This window comes from Phaethon lepturus, unplaced genomic scaffold (assembly GCF_000687285.1).
Source record: "Phaethon lepturus isolate BGI_N335 unplaced genomic scaffold, ASM68728v1 scaffold2102, whole genome shotgun sequence".
NCBI classification, from domain to species: domain Eukaryota; kingdom Metazoa; phylum Chordata; class Aves; order Phaethontiformes; family Phaethontidae; genus Phaethon; species Phaethon lepturus.
This window is the reverse complement of record NW_010521040.1, coordinates 95,528-116,938: the sequence shown is the minus strand read 5'-3', so window position 1 is coordinate 116,938 and position 21,411 is coordinate 95,528. Positions and strand designations below refer to the sequence as shown.

The following is a 21,411-nucleotide window of genomic DNA, read 5'->3' as shown; positions in this document are numbered from 1 at the left end:
TTTCCTTCCCCACCCCATTAATAATTGAGTCTATGGTTTAAAATGTGATTATGGTCCTATAAGATAACTTGCTGAGCTATCAGACTTTTTGTTACGACTAAATCATTTTTTTAAATTTTATAAAGCTGGAAATGATCAAATGCTGTTTTGTTCATGTCAACAGTGTTGTGTTCATTTTATGTATGTTCCTTATAAATAAGGAGCCTTCAGAAAATAAAATTATTCAAGGAGCAGATCTTTTTGTTGGCTTTTATAAGGTTTTATTGTGCACCTTTATATTTTAGTATTTGGTTTCAAATCTCATGAAAAGGCGCAAATGCTACATTGTAAACAAACTCGTTTTGATTTCTCTTTTTATGTGGCATTTCAAGACTGACATGCATCCCTTCTAAGAGACCTACCTCCATAACTGTGTTAGGTTTATGAGTTAAGCTGACATAGCAACGCCACACCCCGTCTGATCCAGTGTTCTTGCGGTTTGTCTGAAGGGAGAGTCATTGCGATGACAAAGTTGGTGGAATGGCCTGTAGTGGACAGGATCCCTCGTCTCTCGCTGGTCTTATACACTGGGGCCAGATAACTTGGTCTCTGTGGAATGTCTGCTCTCCTACATGGCTTTAGCCATATCTGCGGTAAAGAATAAAACAATCCTTTTCATCTCAGTTTTAAAAAAAAGGATTTTGATGTCATTTTTTTGTTTTGTTTTCTTTTTAACAGGTAGCCCTGAAAACCTGTTTCTTGTTTCCTCTTTCTTAGCAGCTTGCTTCCTCTCCCAAAACATGCAACACCAAACTTCCTGTCACTGTCATGATTAGCAGAGGATTCTCAGACACTTAATTTCTATTTCGACACAAAGCATTTCAATTAAATTATTTTCTTTTTTAAGAATAACCCTGTTCCTGAAGGGTAATTGTCAAATGATTTAAACTTTAAAAAATTTCTTTTCATATGAAGATTTCTATATTTCAGGTAGTTACTCAATTCTATTGAAGACTAGAACTGAAGAGTATTAATTCTACAGTATTTGTTGGTAGGTAATACTATAAAATGTCACCAAATGAAAGATACTGACCACAGGTACTGTATCATAGAGGATTTTTGGATGACATTCTCCTAGCTTCTTAGTTTGCCTGTTCCAGCGTGCTCCATCCAAGAACAATCCCTGAACGTAGACTCCTGAATCAGTTGGGAAAGATACCATATTATGCAAAAACTGGAAAGCTTGTCTAGCTGAGAGCAGCAGCTAGTGCAACGCACTTTGCTGACTGTCAGTCAATCAAGTGCGTGGGACTTTTTGTCAATTTTGTGTGTTCTGAGTGATGATCAAGTAAGTTTGAGTATAACACAATCTTATACTTTATTACAATTTACTATGATTGCAATTCTGTGAAGTTTTATAAAGTTACAATGTCTAGCGATATCATAGTGTATCCAGACTTTTGTGAATGTTACGTGACAGAGCTTAAAAATTATACCCCAGTACAGGACACTATTTTTATAGTTGTCGTTATCATAAAGTTTTCTGTATGTGCTATACATTGTCAGCTTTAATGTTCCCAGCCTTGGAGGTTTGATCATCTAAACAGTCTTGTAACTAGTTAAGTCTTAACATTGTTTCATTGCTTATGTTTCAAGTTGCCGCTTGCTTACAGGTTTCTAAAGTGGTTCATTAAAGGAATGAAGTAAAAAGAGGGGAAAAAAAAGTCCTTAAATGTTTAAAAAACATAAATATTTTGACATATCATAATGACATGACAAAATGACAGCTGTCATTCCATCATCTCTGCAGAAGAAAAAAGTAAGTTACAGCAAATCTGTTTTTCATCAAACTGGCACCTTCTTGCTCTGTAGACTGAAAACTGTAACTTCTAACAATAAATAAACATGCCCCAACAGAAAATGACTTGATGTGGCTCTCCCAGGCAACCTGTCATGCCCTTCTTTTTACACAACTGCCAGTCAAACTGATCCTCAGAAAAGTATTAAAAAGAGTATCAAGAACAGTTCAGTTTAATATATCCTTTTTTCTGAGGAAGCAGCAAGCTAACAAATGTATCTGCAGCTGGAACCTAAGGTAAGTAATAAAGTGGTTTGAGAAAAGAGAGAACTTTTCCTCCCTTAGAACGGTCCCCTGTTACACATTGTGATCATATCCATAAGCTCTTTTTCTAGGGTGGGTGTGCTACTTTAACTATCCTTCTCTACTAAATGTTTGGTTTTCCTTGGCTTAGGAAAATGTGCGTTTTCAGACATATATGCTAATGGAGTGAATTAAAGGAGGGAAAAAAAAAACATGGCAAGCTAGATATTACTTATTGTTTGGGGTAAGGAGTGTCCTTGGTTGGTGTTGGTTTATATCTGCATGCTAATCCAGGAGGTGAACTAATCTCAGTAGTTCTTAAGCATTTAAATAGTGTTTTGCCTCTTTACTACTTGTGTATTATCTATCTATCTCATGTGGAGCAGTGCAGTTGTGTATGTTTTCCAGCTGTATTCATTAACTTAACTGCATAACTCTGAGTCTGCAAATTAATGTTATCTTCTGAGTACACCAGCAAAGGCAGATAATTGTGTCATGCTTTTACTTACCATCTTCAGGAGCAACTTCATATTCCTTATCTTCCAGCACTTCATAGTCAAATTCTAGTAGGTCTATCGGAATGGTGTATTTTCTGGCATAGTTCTGCTGGGCACCTGTTAAGAATGCTTGAGTGAAGAAGAATCCTGAAATCCAGAAGACTGGTGGAGTTCCATTTTCATACCACAGCTGCAGCAGCAAAAGAGAGAGGAGGAGAAAGAAAAAAACTACCTTTTTTAATATTTAGGAAAGCAATTATCTCCTTGATACAGCAAAAGTAATTTCTCCTTGATTGTCTTTTTATTTTCTGAAAGCAGCGGAGCTTTGGGTGGCTGCCATGTCTTTTTAAGATGTCACTAGCTTCTGTTTTAAAAAAAAAACCACCAAACAAAAAACCACTCTTACAAAAAAAAAACACACACCAAAAAAAATCAACACTGTTGCCTGGAAATATTTAGCTTACATGAATGACTGACTTATTCAGGCTAAGTCTGTTAAACATGCATCGTCCTCATAAGTTCATCAAATGAGTATTCAATTCTCCTCTCCCTCGTTATTGAAGACTGTTCAGCATTCACCTTTGCAAATGACAGAGGTTTTGCAGGCTGTTTTCTCTTTGAAAGGGTCACATTTCCCTTCCAAGGCCAGTCACATGTTCTAAGTGTGTACAGCAAGTTGAAGGGATGATTTCCTCATGAGGAGGACATGTGGCCTAATTTAACTTACATTGACTGGGGGGGTGGGTAGGGACAGGTTTTTTGGTTGGTTGGTGTTTCAGCGTTGCTTATTTTTAATAGCTTATACTGTGAAGGCCTCTGTATAAAAATTATTTTTTTAAATGTCAAAATTCATTGGATTTGGTTGTAATACATGTGAGGTCTGTTGCAATGGTGAATATTTACTGCATGCAAGAAGACCTTTTTCTGATTGTTGCAAACATCAGTTTTGAATAACATCTGAAAAAATTTTGCTACAATTATCCACTGCAGAGAATTACAATGAAGACAACTGAACTAGTTGTCTCTACTAGTAAGTAGTCTTCCTCCCAAGAAATAAAAAATTCCCCTTACAGTTATTGGCAGTTTTTGGTTTGTACAAGTTGAAATTCTGTCCTGGATTCTGTTCAAGAAACGGCACTTTTGTTCTTTACACATACTGCTGTCAGGCTTGCTACAGATGAAAGTGGAAGTTACTGAGGTGTGTTGACTGGGTGATGTGTGTCCAAAAACATAACATGGAGGTTCTCTGGAAATGCAGGTTTTATCAGTATCCTTCTAGACCTGAAACTGGATGACTGTTTTTTGTTGGTTTTGTTTTTTTTTTTAATTTACTTATAATTTTTATTCCTAGATCTTTTGTCCATCTTGGGACCTGTTCTTACAACAGATACGGAGTAGCAATCTGCTACAAGATTGGTTTTCTTCAGTTGATAGAGAGTACTGAGCCACAGAATGGTGCTGAGACTCTAGATGTTACTCATTTAAAGTCGGTTTTGGGAATCTGCACTCTTACTCCTACACCTACAGGTGAAGGAACCCCACTGGTTCTCCCTAACTCATTCAGCTTTCTTCTCCAGCACTCTACTGAAAGCTTGGTATTTGACTTTAACGTAAGATTTTGTGTTAAAATGTTTTGGTAATTTAAGTTTGCTTGCTGGAAAAGAAACTCAACAGTATTTTCCTAAGTTCTATTGTAATTAAACTTCATTACCACCACCAGATCTAGATGCAGTTTAAGAGGCCCTTAGTAAATTCTGTCATACAGTATTACTGACGTATTGCAGCTCTCTTTGTGAGGTGTAGGGTATGTGGCAAAGCATAGTGCTTCATTAGATGCGGTGATGAGCAAAAGGCTATATGAAACAGATGCACAAACGCACTGGACTTTACCTGTCAATTATTCAGTGGAAGTTGTGGAGATATCACCTGACATCAATAGACAAAAATAACAAGCAGCGTTGAACAAATCTGCGTAAATGGGGTGCACTCACCTGTAAGAACTTCAGTCTGTTAAGGAAGTCAGTCACATAGCTGCCTAGAGGCTTGAGGCTTGGGTAAGACTTATTCATCCACAGCCCTGGAATTTTGCCTTTCAGAATGCTGTTTACCACTTCTTCCAGTTCAGCAGACATCACCACTAGCCCCTAAAAGGAATTTTGGAAAGGAAGATGTTAAAATACTTTGCCTAACAGGCTTGCTTTCATGATTAAAAATCAACAACGCGCTCTGTCTGACAAGATGTCACTTCAAGCTAAAGTCAGACAGGAGCAACCCTGAAAACAAGAATAATGGACATAATGGATTTCATAAAAAGTTACCGCTGCCATCTGTCTGATCAGGTAGTTAGTTACTAGATTGGTCAGGGAAAAGGTCCATAGCCTCTTTTGGAGAAAACCGCCCATAGTGGAAAATTCTCCCTTGCCATTCTTCCTCGGAAACATGGTCTTCCCAGAGCACTTCTGAGTTTTACTGACAGCAATTGCTCTTTTGTATTATTGTTTAAAGTTTCCTCAAAACTCTGTGACATTGCTGTAAGTGCCGCCTTCTAAAGTGTCAGACGTTTCAGCTTGTAGTTTAGTTTGGCTGTAAGTGGGAGAGAAGTGGTGCTTGGGGGTTTTTTGTCAGTTTTGTGTGGTGTTTTTTTTTTTTAAATGCGTCATCAGCCTTAAGCTATAATAGGATAAGTAAAAATTGCCTAAACTGACTTCTTCCTGCTTTTTTCTGTATTTTGCACAGCTGTAGCTTTTGGTTCCTACTGAGAACAAACATCAACTTTAGACACTGATATCTTAACTGGAATCCTTCCTGGCAGTAATTTGCTATTTGAGGTGTTGAGGAGATCTGCTTTTATCTGTAAGGAATTGTGTGAGATGCTTCAGTCTTTAATGCCAGTGAGGCAGAAAAACAGATGTGAACCTAGTTACTACTTGTCTTATTTGCTAGCAAATCTGTAGTTAAAAATTTTCTGGTTTGGTTTCTCTGCAGTAGGCACAAAATACTTTTATATTCCATTGTACTCCTATCAGTTTTAAGATACAGATCAATAAATTAGTTTGGAATCTGGATTCTTTAAAGTGTTTGACTGACTGACCTGAATCAGATGTCAAGGTCAGTTCTCTAAGGTACTTGCATTGATAGCTCAGAGATTGAGTCTGGGTTCTAGGTACATGCCTCTAAAGGTTCTCTTCAGCTCACCTTTATTGCTTTCTGGATGTTAATGCAGGAGTTCCGTATTGTCTGCAATAACTTGTTAAAGCGTCCCATCTCTTGGACAAGGACAGTATTCATGCTCTGAGTATAAGTGGTTGGATATCTTCTCATTGCTGCTTCAATGTCAAAATTTGGAGGAAGTTTGCTCAGGATGTCACCTGTTACTTCATGAACAACTTCATCAGTGGATTTTGCACCACCATGAGATGCCCGAGACTAGAGAGACAAAAATTTGGATTTATTTTGAGAAAAAGAGGTCTTACGAGAGGGAGCAGTTAAAATGCAGGAAAACAGAGTTGTTGTAAAGGCATTGTTTAAAAGATCATTACAGTTCCAACTGTCTTCCACTGTTGTTAAAATTAATTTCTTTCAGAATTTCCTATATTATTGCAATGTTATTAGCTTAGAACTAACAAAATCTGGTTTCCTAGAGATTTGTGTCCTCATTTCTTTTGCTGAAATCTTCCACTGTAAACCAACCTTTCTCCCCCTGCCTCTGATGTACCCATCAGCACCACTGGCTGGCCAGGTGCTGTGAAAGGGCACAGAGCAGTGCCCAGTTCTGTCTCGCTGTCCCTCCCGCTCTCTGTATTCAGCTCTTCATTTTCCTCATGAAGCTTACAGGAACTATAGTATCCCTAGACTGTACCTGGCTTACAAACTGGACTGAAACTGGCCAAGAAATTGAAAATCATTAAAAGCTGGGGGGAGTAGAAGATATGCAAACTGACTCTTATGATCACAGAAGCTGTGTTTCCTTAGGAAGACAGTTGAGAAGAATACAAAACTATAAAACAGCCTTGAAAGATTCTTGAGTGGAACAGTAATTTCACCAGAATGGAGATACAACACAATAAGGTACGGTAAAAACTGAAAAAAAAATTTGAACATACTAATGTGGAGATAGAGTAGAAAGTTATGGTAAGATGGTGTGTGACTTTTACTCTTTAAATACCTGTGTAAGAATTATGTTATCAAATAACAGGTGCGTTTCTGACTGATCCTTGGTAATATCGGCATTTGTGTTCATTCCAAATATCTCTGGGGAAGGATTCAGTGGAAGAGTCTTTGTATATTCGATATAGCTTTGGTACTGAAAAAAGGAAAAAAAAATAGACTTAGAAGGAGATGCAGAAACAGCCAAACAGCCTGTGGCAGGCTGCAAGCTGTGTCTCAAAACAACTACAAACTTCCCTAGTGTAATGAATACAGTGTGTAAACTAAGATCTAAAAAGAAATACGGGGGCTGGCTGTGCCTCACAAATTCCTTTGGTCCATCCTCTTACCCTGAAATCAGGATTAGTTTTGCTTAAATAATTTCTGACAAAATTTTTAATGGCTGTTGGAAATTCTCTTACAAAATAAGAGTATTTAAAAATATATAAAACTAGTACAAGGGGCTGCAGCCCCTTTCTGGGCCCACCGCTTGCCAAGTGTCTGAAGGCGTTTTGTTGATGTGTGACATAACTCTCCTGCGTGATAAATTAAGCTGATTACTATGTCCTTTCTCCCTCCCGCAGATATGATCAACTAATTATCTTACACCTATTTTATAATGCTTCTAACTTCAGCAGGCTGTGTTTCTCCGTTATTGTCCCATAAGTGTGCTGACTCACACAGAGCAAAGTCAATTTAGTTGGTAGTAGTTGGGGTAGTTTTTTTTACATCAGTTCCATTTCTTAGAAGTCAATCTCACATCCTATTAGGACTTGTTGTAGTAAGCCACAAAAGCAAGCAGTGACAGCAATAAGCACTGAGGCACATATCAGTGTCAGTAAAGATAGATCTGTTTTTTTAAGAAATAAGCTGTTGGTAATCCTGTTTTCTGCGATACTTACATCTCCTTCAGGAGGAGCAAAATAAAGGCCACTTGGATCAAATTTATAATTTACATTTGTAATGATTTCTGAGGAAAAGAACATGTTTAGAATACTACGGAGCGTACGCCGATCCCAGTCATCGGTGACTCTACCACCATAATTACATTCTCCAGTCATATAGCGCAGAGCATCATATGGCACCTCCTGAAAAAAAGGCAAGACAGGGATCTGAACCGCAGCCTAGCGCTTCTTTGGACAGCCATATTGGTGTCATTGTAATTTACTTGTAAAAGTTAGCCATAATGCTTGCTGGAAAGTTTAAAAGCTGTTATTTTTGCTAGCTCATGCTTGTATCATTGATCCCTTGATCTTCAAATACTTTTACAATCATCCATCAAGTCACCCAGCATTGCTTCATTTGAAGAATAACAGCACCAAAAATTTCCATAGTAGCAGGAACTCCCTGAGTTAAAGTTTATGGAAAACTTCTCCAAAACTACCTCTACTTGTTTGGCTACACATACTTCTAAATTTAAATGTATGATGTCACAGGGCCATAGGTGTACTTATAAATTTTACTCTATTTACTCTTTTTAGAAAATAAAATCAAATCAAACATGCTTAAGGTTCTGAAGTTAGGAGAAGCTAGACTCCTCTTAGGTGCATAAAAGGAACTGATTGTGAGTGATAAGAGATAACTGATTTACAGGAAGTCAGGGCAAGAGTGGGCGATACACCAGTCGAAAAAACTACCAAGAAATTTGTGTACCACATATAAGTCAGTTGTTATCTTTCAGGAAAAAAAAATGGCTTCCCTCCCTTCTCAGCACAACGTTTGCTCATAAGCTTTGGCCATATAACAGGAGGCCATCCCCCTCCGAACCGCCCTTCACTTTCCTACAGAAAAGGAAACGCACACCTTCATGAAGTTGCTTTCTCATACTGAATCACAATTTACCTATTAACCACACTGATAACCAAAAATACTCCAGGCTGACAGTGGTTTGAAAACAACATCCCCTTCCCACCCCCAGCCATAATTTTAACAGAATCTGGCTATAGTGGGCTGCTTAGGAAGCTGGAACATAAAGAAGTGTCAGGTATTGCTAGCAAATTCCAGAAACGCTTCTATGAAACACCGCAATGCTCTGTAAGCCGGGAAGGATACATCATCTGCCAAATTTACACAAATAGATCAAGGTTGCTATTAATCTGCAGCAGTCCAGGGTCTGGTATTATCCCTCTCATTAAGTAAATCAGAGTCAGCAATTAAGTGTTTTAGTACAGTATTTTATAGCTTGCAGTAACATCGCCAAGAGCTAAATCCACAGCTCCTGCCTAGATAGGATAAGATTCCAACGAATAAGGCAACTATATGGAACAAACACTGCTCTGTTTTGCATGGTAGAACTTCTAAATTGTAATTTCAAAGTTTCCCACGTTAGTTACGTACTGATTGTGGTACGCTAACAGCTTAAAATGAATGTGGTTAGCACTACTGCAATTAGGCCTTGGTTTCTAATTCACTGAACTGTTGCCGTGGCTGCACTCAGCCTGCATTGGTACATGCACTAAACAGTCCTAAAAAGCGCAAGCAAGGACACTGTGAGAGGCTGCTGTACCTCGTACTGGTCAAGGAAGATGTGCAGCTGCTGGACGCTGATGCGCAGGTCAGTCTCATTGAACTCATACGGAATGTTCCAACCCAACGGCCCAAAATTCCGCCTTTCTTGCACCAGTGCGTGGAAGAAGCAGAGGCCATACAGCAATGTCTTGAACTCCGCCTTAAAACCAAATGCAACACCATTAATTCATGGCTGGTTTAAACCATTTCATTTTTTCCTCACCTCCTGCACAGCAGTGCTGTCTTTGAGTCACTCAAAAGCCAGCAGCTCCTGCTCTGGTAATGTTCTGTTTAGGAGTCAGGGGTATAGGAGGTGATCAAATTGTCATAAGCATCAGTTCTAAATAGTCTTAAACCAGTACGAACCCTCAAAGCAATTTTATTTTTAAATCTATATATCCATGTATATGTAATTAATATATATGACACATACAACTATGTGTATGAGACCATGTACCTATGAATTCTTTTTTCTTTTTTTACACCATTGTATTATAAAACATTGTTCATACTGTATTTCTGCTCTTTTTTTTTTTTTTGTCTCAAGATAGATTTCAAGCTTTTAAAGAACAACTTCAGGTAGGAACTTCTCGGTTTTTTTGTTTTTCAATTGAGATCATTTAGTGAAGTTTTTAAAGAACAACTTCAGGTAGGAACTTCTCAGTTTTTTTGTTCTTCAATTGAGATCATTTAGTGAAGAATATGACCTCATTTAGAAGAACCACGTTAATTATAGAAAAATAATGTAAAATAACGTAAAATATTCTTGCAAACAGATATGAAGAATGCTTAAGATTTTTCCCAGTCTTACCCTTTTTTTTTTTTAAACTAGAGAGCTGTATTATTAATGCCGTATCACAAAATCTCAATTGAAGGAGTAGGAGGTGAGCAATAAAATAAAAATTAAATTTCCTTCACCATTGCCAGTAATCAAAACCAGTTTCGTTGCCGTGGAAGACAACTATTTAAGGGTGGCAGGGTTTTTTTCCCGCAGAGCATACATACACAGTCGTCAGGGTCTGCTTTAACTGATTTGCAAAGTTACAATACAACATTACTAACAGGTTTTCTGCAGCTGTTGAAAAAGTCAGGATCAGATATTGGATCCATCAGGTACGAACGAATAATATTGGCCCGTAAACCTTTTGGTGCTTCATTAGTCATCTTCACTCCACTCTGAAGTACAGACACCGGGAACGTGGCAGATGGGTAACTGGTGAGCCAAATTCGGAAATCTGGATGTGTGGTATCAGGGTTTAGCTCCTACAATAAACACAGACAAAAACAGGCAATTGGAAGACACAATAGATTAATACACACCTCAAGTGTTATTACTGAAGCATTTTTTTAAGTGGGAAAATATACCAGTCTAGAGTTCAATTTCTTAGATGCTTACATGTGATTATAGTGAAAGTCACAGTTATGAACCACATCTTCCCTTCAACAGCTGGTGTCTTTCTTTTTATTAAAGATTCAGTATTTTGAACTAAAATTTGTCCTCTCTGTGCACGTTTGTGGAATATATGAACAAAACCAAGTGCAGGCTCTGTACCACAAGAGCAATGGAATGTATACTTTGCCCATTTACTGCACTTACTGTCATCCTGCTGTTCTGGAAAGGGCTATAGTAGTCATACGTATACATCAGAAACATGTTAAGTTTATTAAGGGTGGGGGGAAAGAAAGAAATATACACTAGTGCCTCTTTGGAAACCTATAGCTGTTCAAGAGTAAAATTCCTTAACATACTGCTTTTCTGCAGCAATACACATGTATGATGAGAGCTCTTGGCCTGAAGAGACTGTTGGAGCAGCTGGGATTTACCATTCAAGGAATGGGCCAGACCCACCAGGTTTGTGAGCATTTTCTATTCCAGCAGGCAGAAGGATAAAGACAGAATCAATATGTGATGATTACCCTCATATAATGGGAATCATCATGAAGCATGCTAAGCTGGCTTTTCAGTTGCTTGTATGGATCAGACATGCCTTCAAACGTATTTATAAGAAAAACATAATACTTATTTTTCCCTGTCCTGGCTGTGTCCCCTCCCAGCTTCCCATGCACCCCCTGCCCCCCTTGACTGCTTAGCAACAACCCAAAACATCAGTACGTTATCCACATTTTCTCATCCCAAATCCAAAACACAGCACTATACCAGCTACTAGGAAGAAAGTTAACTCTATCCCAGCTGAAACCAGGACATTACCTCACAAACTCTTTCCAGTATTGGCATCCATGAACTTGCTAGATGGCAGTTTTGCAGAACTATCCATGTTCCTTCCTTTACCGCCTTCTCTATCATTTTCATGGCTATCGGGCCTTGGCCTTGACCAAGTGACAGAGAACTAAGCTTTGTCCCACCGTATCCCTAGACATAGAAAGCATATTATAAGTAAGAATAATATTGCACTAAACCTTCTGGTATGAGACTTCACATCTGTATGTATTCTTGAAATATTTAATGTACAAGTATATTTTAGAATACAGTTTAAATCTTTTTTTTCCATCTCATTCCAGTTGACTAAACCCTCTTATCTATCTTCCAGTGAAAAGCTCCAGCTACACATCCATTTAATCTGGAACTGTAAAATTCTGAGAGTTTCAAAATACTCCTGAAAACAGTATGCTCTTTAAGGAAGTAGACAACCTACTATAAAATGCAGGATAGATCTGCAGCTTGGTGGTTGGAAGCTTGAAGTACGTCTGTCATTCTCAGCAGCACAGAATTCTGACAGAGTAATAGCCAGGAAATGCAAGAAATGCCTATTACCAGAAAATAGCAACTTTCTAGTACTCTAACAGTACTCTTCTACATAAGAACTGATTTAGGCTGTTGGGAATCTTTTGTTTTAAATACCATAATAATGACAGTGAAAGCCAAGAAAAATCCATATTGGAACTGAGGTGTAAATGCCACCCGAGATCCTAAGCTCCTATATTACTACAGTGTTTTTAAATTAAGTTATATATTACACATAATGATTATTAGGAAAAAAAAATTTCAGAGAAGATTCCTTACAATGAACATTTAAACCATTATGGTTTTGTTCTAGTTTTCCATTTTCCATTTGAGATTACACAAATTGGTTAAACAGATGGTGACATCACAACATTATAAAATATGCCAAAGATATTTAACTTACAATTTCTTATAAATGATAGTCAAATTATTCATTCATAAAAACAATGCACTTGCATTAATTAGTGCTTTGTGTTAAAAAGAACCATGAGATCAATTTTAACATTGTTTTGGGCTTTCAACAAGTTGTTTTTGAGCTTACTTTGGCATTTCAACTTTTACTTAAAGCTCCTTCCTTCATGCAAATATGTGCACGCACACACAAGCATCAACTATATTGAAAAAGTCTGGACATATTAAAATACCTGATCGTCGGCAAACTTAAGAAGGGCTGCCATGGGGTCGGCACCAGGAGAAAGTATAAATATCAGTGGAACACAAGAATGACTATCAGAAAAAGCTTTTGACAAATCAAACGGAGGTGGCTCAATAAACGGACGGCCCAGGTTGTGAACAACAAATTCCTGCACCATTGGTATTATCTAAAAAAGGAAAAAAAAAAAAAAAGGAAAAATGGAATTAAAGTGTCCTATTTTTGTGCAAGCATTAACACTCTAAACATTTTAATATAAGTTTCAAGGACAGTGTTCCTGCATATAAAATTAGATAAAAGTACAATCTCAGAGGAATCAACAATTTAGCATGTGTAAATCTATGCAAAAAAAAGGCTCTAAGCTTGACGATGCTTTAAGAGGATTGAAATCAGAAGTCCTATGCGAGTGATCCTTAATCTAATTTCCATCACCACATCTGGACCAGTGGTGGTATCAGAAGCCAGATTTTTTTTCTGCACTTACTCCATCTGTATTATGGAGATGATTTCAATTTGCCAGTCTCATAATGCAACATCTTTCAAAGGTGTTAGGATCTTGGCTTAAAAGACTGCTATGTACAGCAGTCTTGTACACACTGGTGTTTAAACTTCCTATTAGAAGTTAACTGGGCTCTGTACCAAAATTAAGAGACAATTTATAAAATGACAGCTTAATGCTTTGATCCTGCAAACCCTTATAGATACAATACTTTAAATATCACCATCCATTCTATCTCTGGACACACCCTAGAATATTTCACAATAACCACCTCCCTTCCCTTTAAACAAATGTAACAGTATTTGCAAATGTGATACTAAGATTTAATCTCTGAACACAAAGTTCAAGAATTGCTAAAGGTTTCAAACAGCAATGTTAATTCAACCACTTTTGTCACAATCAGTAGAATTTTTTTTTTAATTTCTGTATTCATAACTAGAGTTTTTAACTTGCATTTTTGACGTTTCCATTATAAAATTTGTAATTTTCATACAGCATTAGCATAGGTGCTTTCAGTTAATAAACATATGGTGTGACCGAGTACGCAGAATATGACACAAGGGAAAAAACGTTCCAGTAGCTTAACTTCTCTTGATTGCCCTGCTCATAAACTCACCAGTGTTTTTACTTACTTTAAAACTTATCCTGCTTTACAGGTGCAATGTGTCACCAATTAGTATAATGCCTTAAATTTGAGAGCAGGAAGGAGGTTCTGGGCTATACTAATTGCAGGCTTTATAGATGGAGACACTCTTGAAAGAGCTTGGTTTGGCTTCCAAGCTCTTGAGTGATTTTAAGGATATGTATGAATATGAGAACCGTTTAAAAACCTTCACAAACTGGCCTTTTATAGAGAACTGCAAGTGCACTCCAGAGAATGTAAGTCTGAAAATTGATATTTTGACTATGCCTTATTTTTTATATGCTGTGCCTTAAGTTAAGTATATTGTTATATATAGCAATATATGTGCTATTAAGTATATTCCTGTTCAAGAAGAGTTGTGAGCCTCCACCAAGACTGAAGAAGGTGAAACATTGAATACTCCAACTTTCCTCTGTTCCCTGCTCAGAAATACTGTAGTAGGATGACTGGCTTCTGCATGTTCAGCTTACTAGTCCAGCTACAGAATTGAATAAAGTTATTTTTCTTGTTTTCTTTTTTTTTTTTCTCTTGTCACTCAAAAGTTGATTTCTTCTATTATTTAATCTTTCTGACTGCAAATTTTCATTTATAAAAAAGAAGCCTGCATGACAAGAAACGCATCCAGCAGGAAGGATGAAGTAGCAGAGTGATCACTACTTAAAATTCAGCAACTGAAATTATTTAAATTTTAGAAAATTAATATTTATGTCCCTGCAGGCTTTGACTTGAGCATTAAAAAAAATCCACCTGACTTCTACTTAGGCACACACACAAAAATTCCAGGCTGGATCTCAGATGAGTCATACTGCAAGAGTTATTTGAGAAGGTGTGAAGTTCGATAACTGAAACAAACTTACTTAATTTTTAGTGTTCTGGCCTGATGTGATTCTAAAGTGTCAGAAAAACATAGAGGTTAAAGATGTAGCATTTTACTCATTTAATTTATATTTAAAGATTCTGTATGTCCATGGTCCTATGCTGTGTTTTTTCTCTGAAAATATTCTTTAAAGTCCTGGCTATGGCAGATCTCACGCACCGCTACTGAAATGCCTGTGTAGCATGGCATCTACTAAACATTATCTGGTAGAAGAAAGCTACTCCAGTAGCCTGCAGAAATTCATTCACTACTTGTAGCCTATTTGTTCTTCCGTTACTAATTGCTTATTTACCTTCTTGCCGCCCTCACTTAAAACGTATTTTCCAGCCTGATCTGTGCTGACAGATACTGTGGTGAAAGGCGTTATTTGCAAGCTCTCAGAAGCAGCTTACTAATGTGAACTTGAGCACTGTGTTGGATGAGACTCTAAACTTCTACACTATCACCTGCAGATGGCAAAGGCGGGCTTTGTCCACTGTCCAAATGCAAATGAACCAGATGTGGCAAAATGTTTCTTTTGCTTGATAGAACTGGAGGGCTGGGAACCAAATGATGACCCATGGTAAGCACAGATGTAGCAATGTTCTTGAAGTATTCCTCCAAATGTCTTTGACAACATCCCCTTACTTCTTATAAAATTTCCCTGTAACAGTTTACAAAACTGAAGCCTATCAAAAGTTTATCTTAGCCAGTAACCTTGAAATAGTTCATAATTTGTTAATTATACCTCGCACAATTCTTCACAGTTCTTTCATTTTGCCTCCAAAGAGAACACCTGCGATTCAACAAAGTAGAAAACAGTTTCTCTCAACATTGTAAACTCAGTATAAATCTTCCCTTGTATCTTCTTGGCTCACAACTACCTCTTATCTGAGATCCACTAAAATCTATTGCATGCTTTTGGTATGATCTTTTTTCTCCTGATAGAAAGTAGAAGTACTGAAAAGATCTGTCTGTTCAGATTTCTTCATCTCTTGAAATGTAATTTTCCTGGTTTTAATACCTGTTCTTATTCTGGGTTTATGTTGCAGGGTGGAACATACCAAACGTCACAGCTGTGGCTTTTTATCCCTTACCAAGCACTTTGATGACCTGACAATGGAGGAGTACTACATGCTGGAGATGACACGGCTGAGAACCTTCCTTGTAAGTATTAACCAAATAATCTTAATATAAGATTCAAAGCTAGAATGTAAACAAGAACTTCCATCTCTAAGATTTCCAAGCATCAGTAAGGAGTGATTGTGAAGGCTAGAACATGACTTACTCTAAAGTAATGACTTACATGTATTATTGGCTACTTCTCAGTGTAGTCTATTGTCTAGTTTTTGAAAGAACACCTGTTTCCTTTAGAAATGTTTTTCCAACAACTCATTACAGCAGAAAAAATATCTTGGGTGCAATAATCAATCAATCCCGGAAGCTCTACAGTGAGCAGCTCTATCCTTCTCAGGAGGGATGAATACCACATGTGAAAAGACAAAATTTGACCAGACCATTGCTTCACATGTTGAGTTTGACATGTAAATCAGTCTGTCTAAGCTTTCAACCTTCAACGGCCATTTCAAATGTTTTAGTTATCCAGTTTTACTCCTCCCCATTTCTGGGATTTCATGCATGCCACAGTGTTGACATATACAAAAGCATACAAAACTGAGCTGCTTCAACTAGTTAATCAAGATCAGCTGATCTTTGATAGGACTTCTAATTCTATGGATAGTAAGAATCAAGTGAACCAAGTTCCCTGATGAGGCACAGTAAAGGTTCTGCATCTTACTTCCTGGCGGGTTTGCACAAATAAGATCTATGCCTTGCTGATAATGTTCCATATTGAAAATATACCTGGTGACTGTCAAGGTTAAGTATTTAAGTTCCCTATACAACAGACTCAAATACATAAAAACTGATCCAGAGTGTGTTGCCATCTTGAAGCACCGATATCCTAATGCATCTTGGGAAGCAAGATCATACCTCTTCACACAGAGAAGAAGATAAAACTGAAGCCTCCCTCCTGATATGATTTAAAATACAGCTAAACAGAAGGTTCACAGTTTACTTTAAAAGAAAAAGTATACTAGACATAACCAAAAGTGGTCACTGAACTGAGCCCTACTGGCAAGGCTGGTGGGGGAGTTTCTGAATCAAATGGGAGTATGCACATGAAATATCTGCCAAACTGCTCTGCGACGTTCAGACAGCAGTATTACTGACCATGGCCAAAAGCAGACTTCTAAGCTAGAATTAGTGGCAGATCAGTAGGTTTTTGAGCATCTAAGTTTTGAACGTAGTTGAAATAGTTAAATTGCACAATTGAAAGTCTCAATCTTTTGCTTTGCTTTAAGTGTAAAACTGGCAGAAGCATAATAAACTCTTTTGAAGAAGAAGTCAGCGCAACTAGGCAGCGTCTTGTGGATAACTTTGTCTCCAAGCATCAGTATACGCCACCGCCGCCAGTGCCTCTCCATGATGATCCACCTGCCCAACATTCTGAAAGCGCACACTGCCAGTCAAAAAAAATCCAGGAGAAGTGAAGTATAAAGTCTGACTCTGGAAGTATTGCTTCTTTATATAGTATAAACATTTGTATTTTTATCTGAGTACTAATATAAAGCCAAACAATTGTGTGAGGAAGTGTAGAGAATTCCTTTTACAGGCTCTCTGGATCAGAGGTCATAACTGTTTATACTAACTCCTATCTTTCACAATGTGCTTTGTCATTATGGCTAGGTGTGGACTAATAGTAGTCCCACTAACCTGTGAATATATGAAAAAATGTCTAAGCAAATACTATATTCTGGTTTTTAGTAGGTTGACTGTTTTTTGGAATAAAGATTCACAACTGTGAGCACCAATTGTGATTTGTGCCACATTCAACCCTTAACAGCTAGACAGACTCAAATCAGAACAGTTCCGCTTCAAAACACTTTCCATAAAACAAAAAGGATCAGTGCTTCTGCAATAATTGCTACCTTTAAGCACCTACGTTATCTACATTCCTCCTTACCATCAAATTATCTTCCTAGATCAGATGAAAATTACCATAGATAGTGATATCCATCAAAAAAAGTTACATAAGCAAGAATAGCAGGCATACTGAAAAAGGAAAGTCACAAGGTTTGTAAGACAGTCTCAAGGAGGAAGAGCTCTGGGATTTTGGTATGTACACTGAAACTGAACAAAAGCTAAAGACCTACCCTTCTATTTTAAAAACCTTTTTCATTACAATTCCAAACTTGCTGGTCTTCTGAAGTCTCATTAATTCCTATTTTCCTTTATGATAGACTGTGGTAGAATGGTTGTAGACAACACAGTTGGAATGCATACTTGTAAATATTCTTGGTTTCTAAGATGGACAGACCTTTCTGCATAAGGTGAAAGTTTCATACATACTTTGTCAGGTCTCAGGCAGCGAATGATAAGCATCCTTTGGAACTCCCCCAACTTGTCTTGCCACTCTGCAGGAAAATCCTCATGCTGAGGATCCTAAAAACATACATATTTTGACATTTTTTTAAAGCATTTGTGAAGTACATCATCTCTTAACTTGACACATGAATCCATGATGTATTTTTTCTTAATCTACAGAAATGGGGTTGAGATGCTTAAAGCTTAAAAAAACAACAACAAAATAAACCAAAACACACAACTTTAAATATACGTTTAAGAAGCTTCTCTTACAGTACAGAAGTTATAGTAGTTTTTAAGTGTTTAAAAGAGAATAAGCCAAAGTTCTTCTGCAGAAAGTGGAGAAAGAATGAGCTGGAGGAAACTTCAAAAATGCACTTTACCTCCCTCTAACCGATAGAACTGAATTATGGTGTCAGTCTTCAATATTACAATGATAATCAATGACAATCACATCACAGTACTACATGGTAACTATGAGTGAGGTTGCATATGAAAGCAGAAAATGAGCGCAGGAAAACAGGAATCAGAAAATTAAGTCAAATGTACCAGAACCCTAACTTGTAAATGGCCTCTGAATAATCCGGATGTTATGTTGTTACTGCTGTTATCAGACTGGGAAGAGAAATGGTTGTGCAGCATGTTAACTTCTTATTAGACTGAAGTAGAGTGCCAGCTAGGTATGCCTTTCTGGAAACTGGTATTGCAGCTCTGCTGGTGAGCCTCTTGGCCTTGCCTGTAAGGGTTGGGCACGGAGGTATGCAGACAGACCTGCACAAACTGCATTCTGAGCAACTTTGATTTATCAAATCACAATGGAGCTCATGTTCTGCTAAGGATGTGGAGCCTGACTCCCTCCTTCCCCAACTTCTAGGCACTTAGTTTCAGACTGGTATCCAGAATGCTGCATTGTTTTTATATTACTATATGGGAAAAATAGGTACCTCAGAATGACATCTATAACAGCTGTTGAGGAGTTTAGCTAAAAATTTGCAAGCTAAATTCATTTGAAAACTGAATGAATCAGGAAACACTTGAGGAGTGAAGGTTGCACTGAAGACTCCATTGAGTTGTGCCATAAGCTCTTCACTTATCCATGAGAAGAGATGCATCAGTAGCTTTGAGATTAAGTCAGCCAGCTGGAGGAGAACTCCCAGACAGGCAATACAACTTTAGGTAAAATACCTGGTACCCTTGAAGTGGGGAGTTGAAGTCAGGTGTCCCCTACTTCTGGAAGCAACCTGATATACAACAGTAGTAGGAGAAAAGTGCATCTCAAACTCCTTTGAAAAACATTCATATTCAATGTACGGTTGCTGATGGCAAAGTGGCTCAAGCAACACTGTTTCTTGTGCCCACTCTCTTTAACATACATGCATGAAACTGTCCTTTATTTAAATTTGTGTATCACTAACAAGACAGGAAAGAGAGCTGGTTGCATATTGCTAGGGATAAACTATACTGGTGATAAAAATACAGCTATCAAAAAGGAATAAGGCCCATTAACTAGCATTTTTTTAAATTCCAGTGCATTCACATGAAAATACTGGTATTAAAGCTAGATAGGTAATGAAAATATTTTCACATAAAAAGTGAAAGGCACAGCAACTCTGCTATACAGCACAGTGATAGATAACGCCATTCCTTTTGATCTAGCACTCAAGTTTCAGTAACTGAATGTTCTTGGCTTCAGTGTTACTGTTTATTAGATTCTCTATCAGTTAACTGATGACCTGATTCTATAGATCTCATTTTATTGAATGCCACTTAAATGAAGGAATTTCTAGTTGTTTCACAGTTTGGCTGTGTCGATGCACACAGAGCTATCACACACATCTTGAATCTTTACTTCTGAAAGTCGGCACCTTTCATTTATATTAGGCACTGCTTTAAAATGCTATAATCTCAAAGTTCATAATGAAGTAGGCCCCTCCCTCAATCTCTTTTTCAAATGCCATTGTTTCTCTGTTCATTTTCCAAGAGACTACTTCCAAAAGAAGAACTAAAGCCCTCAACTTGCTGTATCTTTTTGTAAATACCCAAGGAAAGCTTTATCTCTGATATTTGCCTGTTTCCTGCAACCTAGACAACTGAAGGAGCTGCAGCTGCTTAGTTTCTTTAATCTCTCTCATTGTCCATTTATGAACATTTCCAACCAAAAATCCATTCTTTTCCTCTCTGCATACTTTAAACCCCTTTGTTAAATAGAAAGGATTTCTAAATCCTTGACATTTACAATGAATAAAACACACAATTGGTCTTTTTGAAATGGGTGTAGGAAGTCCTGAGTCTGAATATTGCTGATAAATTTTCATAATTTAAATTAAAAAGTGAGAAAAATGGTTCAATGAACTAGCACAAATAGACAGTATTATCTGAACGTGGTAGTGCTTATGGTCAGATATGGTGCAAGTAGGAAAGAAGGATAAGTTTTTTTAATCATTTGTTCAGGAGGTATGTATATGATGAGCACTTTGCATATCAAGAAGCAGAAGGGGGGAGTAAAATAAAATGAGGAGTCAATAGTAAGATTAAAGATGAGGTAAGTGCCCAAATATACAGTAGATTTTATCTACAAAAAGGGCTTAGGTTTTAAGGAAACAGTGCTGAATTTAGATAAAGTCAGCTATTAATGCATATATCAGGTCACTTTGAGGATAGGGAATCACAGGTCTCCCAAACCCCATTCTAGTTTCTCCACGTGGTAATAATTGGGGTTTTTTCCCACTTATCCAGGAAAGCAGCATGCTACATAATAGCATGAAAAGGCATCCTCAAAGCATGGTAAACAAATGTATAGACTGAGAAGGGACAATGGTTGCCTTAAGTTTAGCAAATTTCATGATCACCTTACCACTCCAGGTTTTGTTGCCTTTTTTCCATTCAAATTCAATTCAAATCATGACTTGTTATGCAGAAGGCACCTGACAAATTGGCAATAATCTACTACTACACACTATTTGTTTAAATATTTACATTCATATATGTAGGAACATACCATGTAAAATGACAGCAATTTCTTTTCCCTGAATAAATATTTTCAATGTGTTAATTAGCTTATGAATGCAAGCAATCAGGAACGTTAACATACCAAGCTGCCATATACCAATTTCCATCCATCCTTCAGCCGCATAAAATCCTCGCGAATGTTTGTGAAGCATGGCAAATCTTCTAGTCGACAAATTTCATCCCACGATTTTGAAGGGAGCCAGGGACATGGATTAGAAAAGGGATTGTCCAAACCTATGCCTCCAGTCAATAGAAATTTCCACTCGTTCTCATTAATCTACAATGAAAACCAGTGTGCTCAGGACCAAATATATGAAATCTAATGGTTTTAGTACATTATGTAGGAAATCAA

General features: G+C 37.4%; 1 protein-coding gene across 1 annotated transcript in view; it reads right to left on the bottom strand.

Moving 5' to 3' along the window:
- Positions 1 to 420: 420 nt before the first annotated feature.
- DNAH7 (dynein, axonemal, heavy chain 7) overlaps positions 421 to 21,411 on the bottom strand; it is a gene marked incomplete at its 5' end in the record, with an annotated part of 112,562 nt that continues 91,571 nt past the window's right edge. The window contains 13 exon segments of the mRNA XM_010297578.1: positions 421 to 627; positions 1,073 to 1,176; positions 2,590 to 2,767; positions 4,569 to 4,721; positions 5,773 to 6,003; positions 6,743 to 6,880; positions 7,626 to 7,811; positions 9,230 to 9,391; positions 10,294 to 10,494; positions 11,441 to 11,602; positions 12,619 to 12,795; positions 18,036 to 18,128; positions 21,142 to 21,336. Coding sequence (XP_010295880.1) covers positions 421 to 627; positions 1,073 to 1,176; positions 2,590 to 2,767; positions 4,569 to 4,721; positions 5,773 to 6,003; positions 6,743 to 6,880; positions 7,626 to 7,811; positions 9,230 to 9,391; positions 10,294 to 10,494; positions 11,441 to 11,602; positions 12,619 to 12,795; positions 18,036 to 18,128; positions 21,142 to 21,336 — 2,187 coding nt within the window.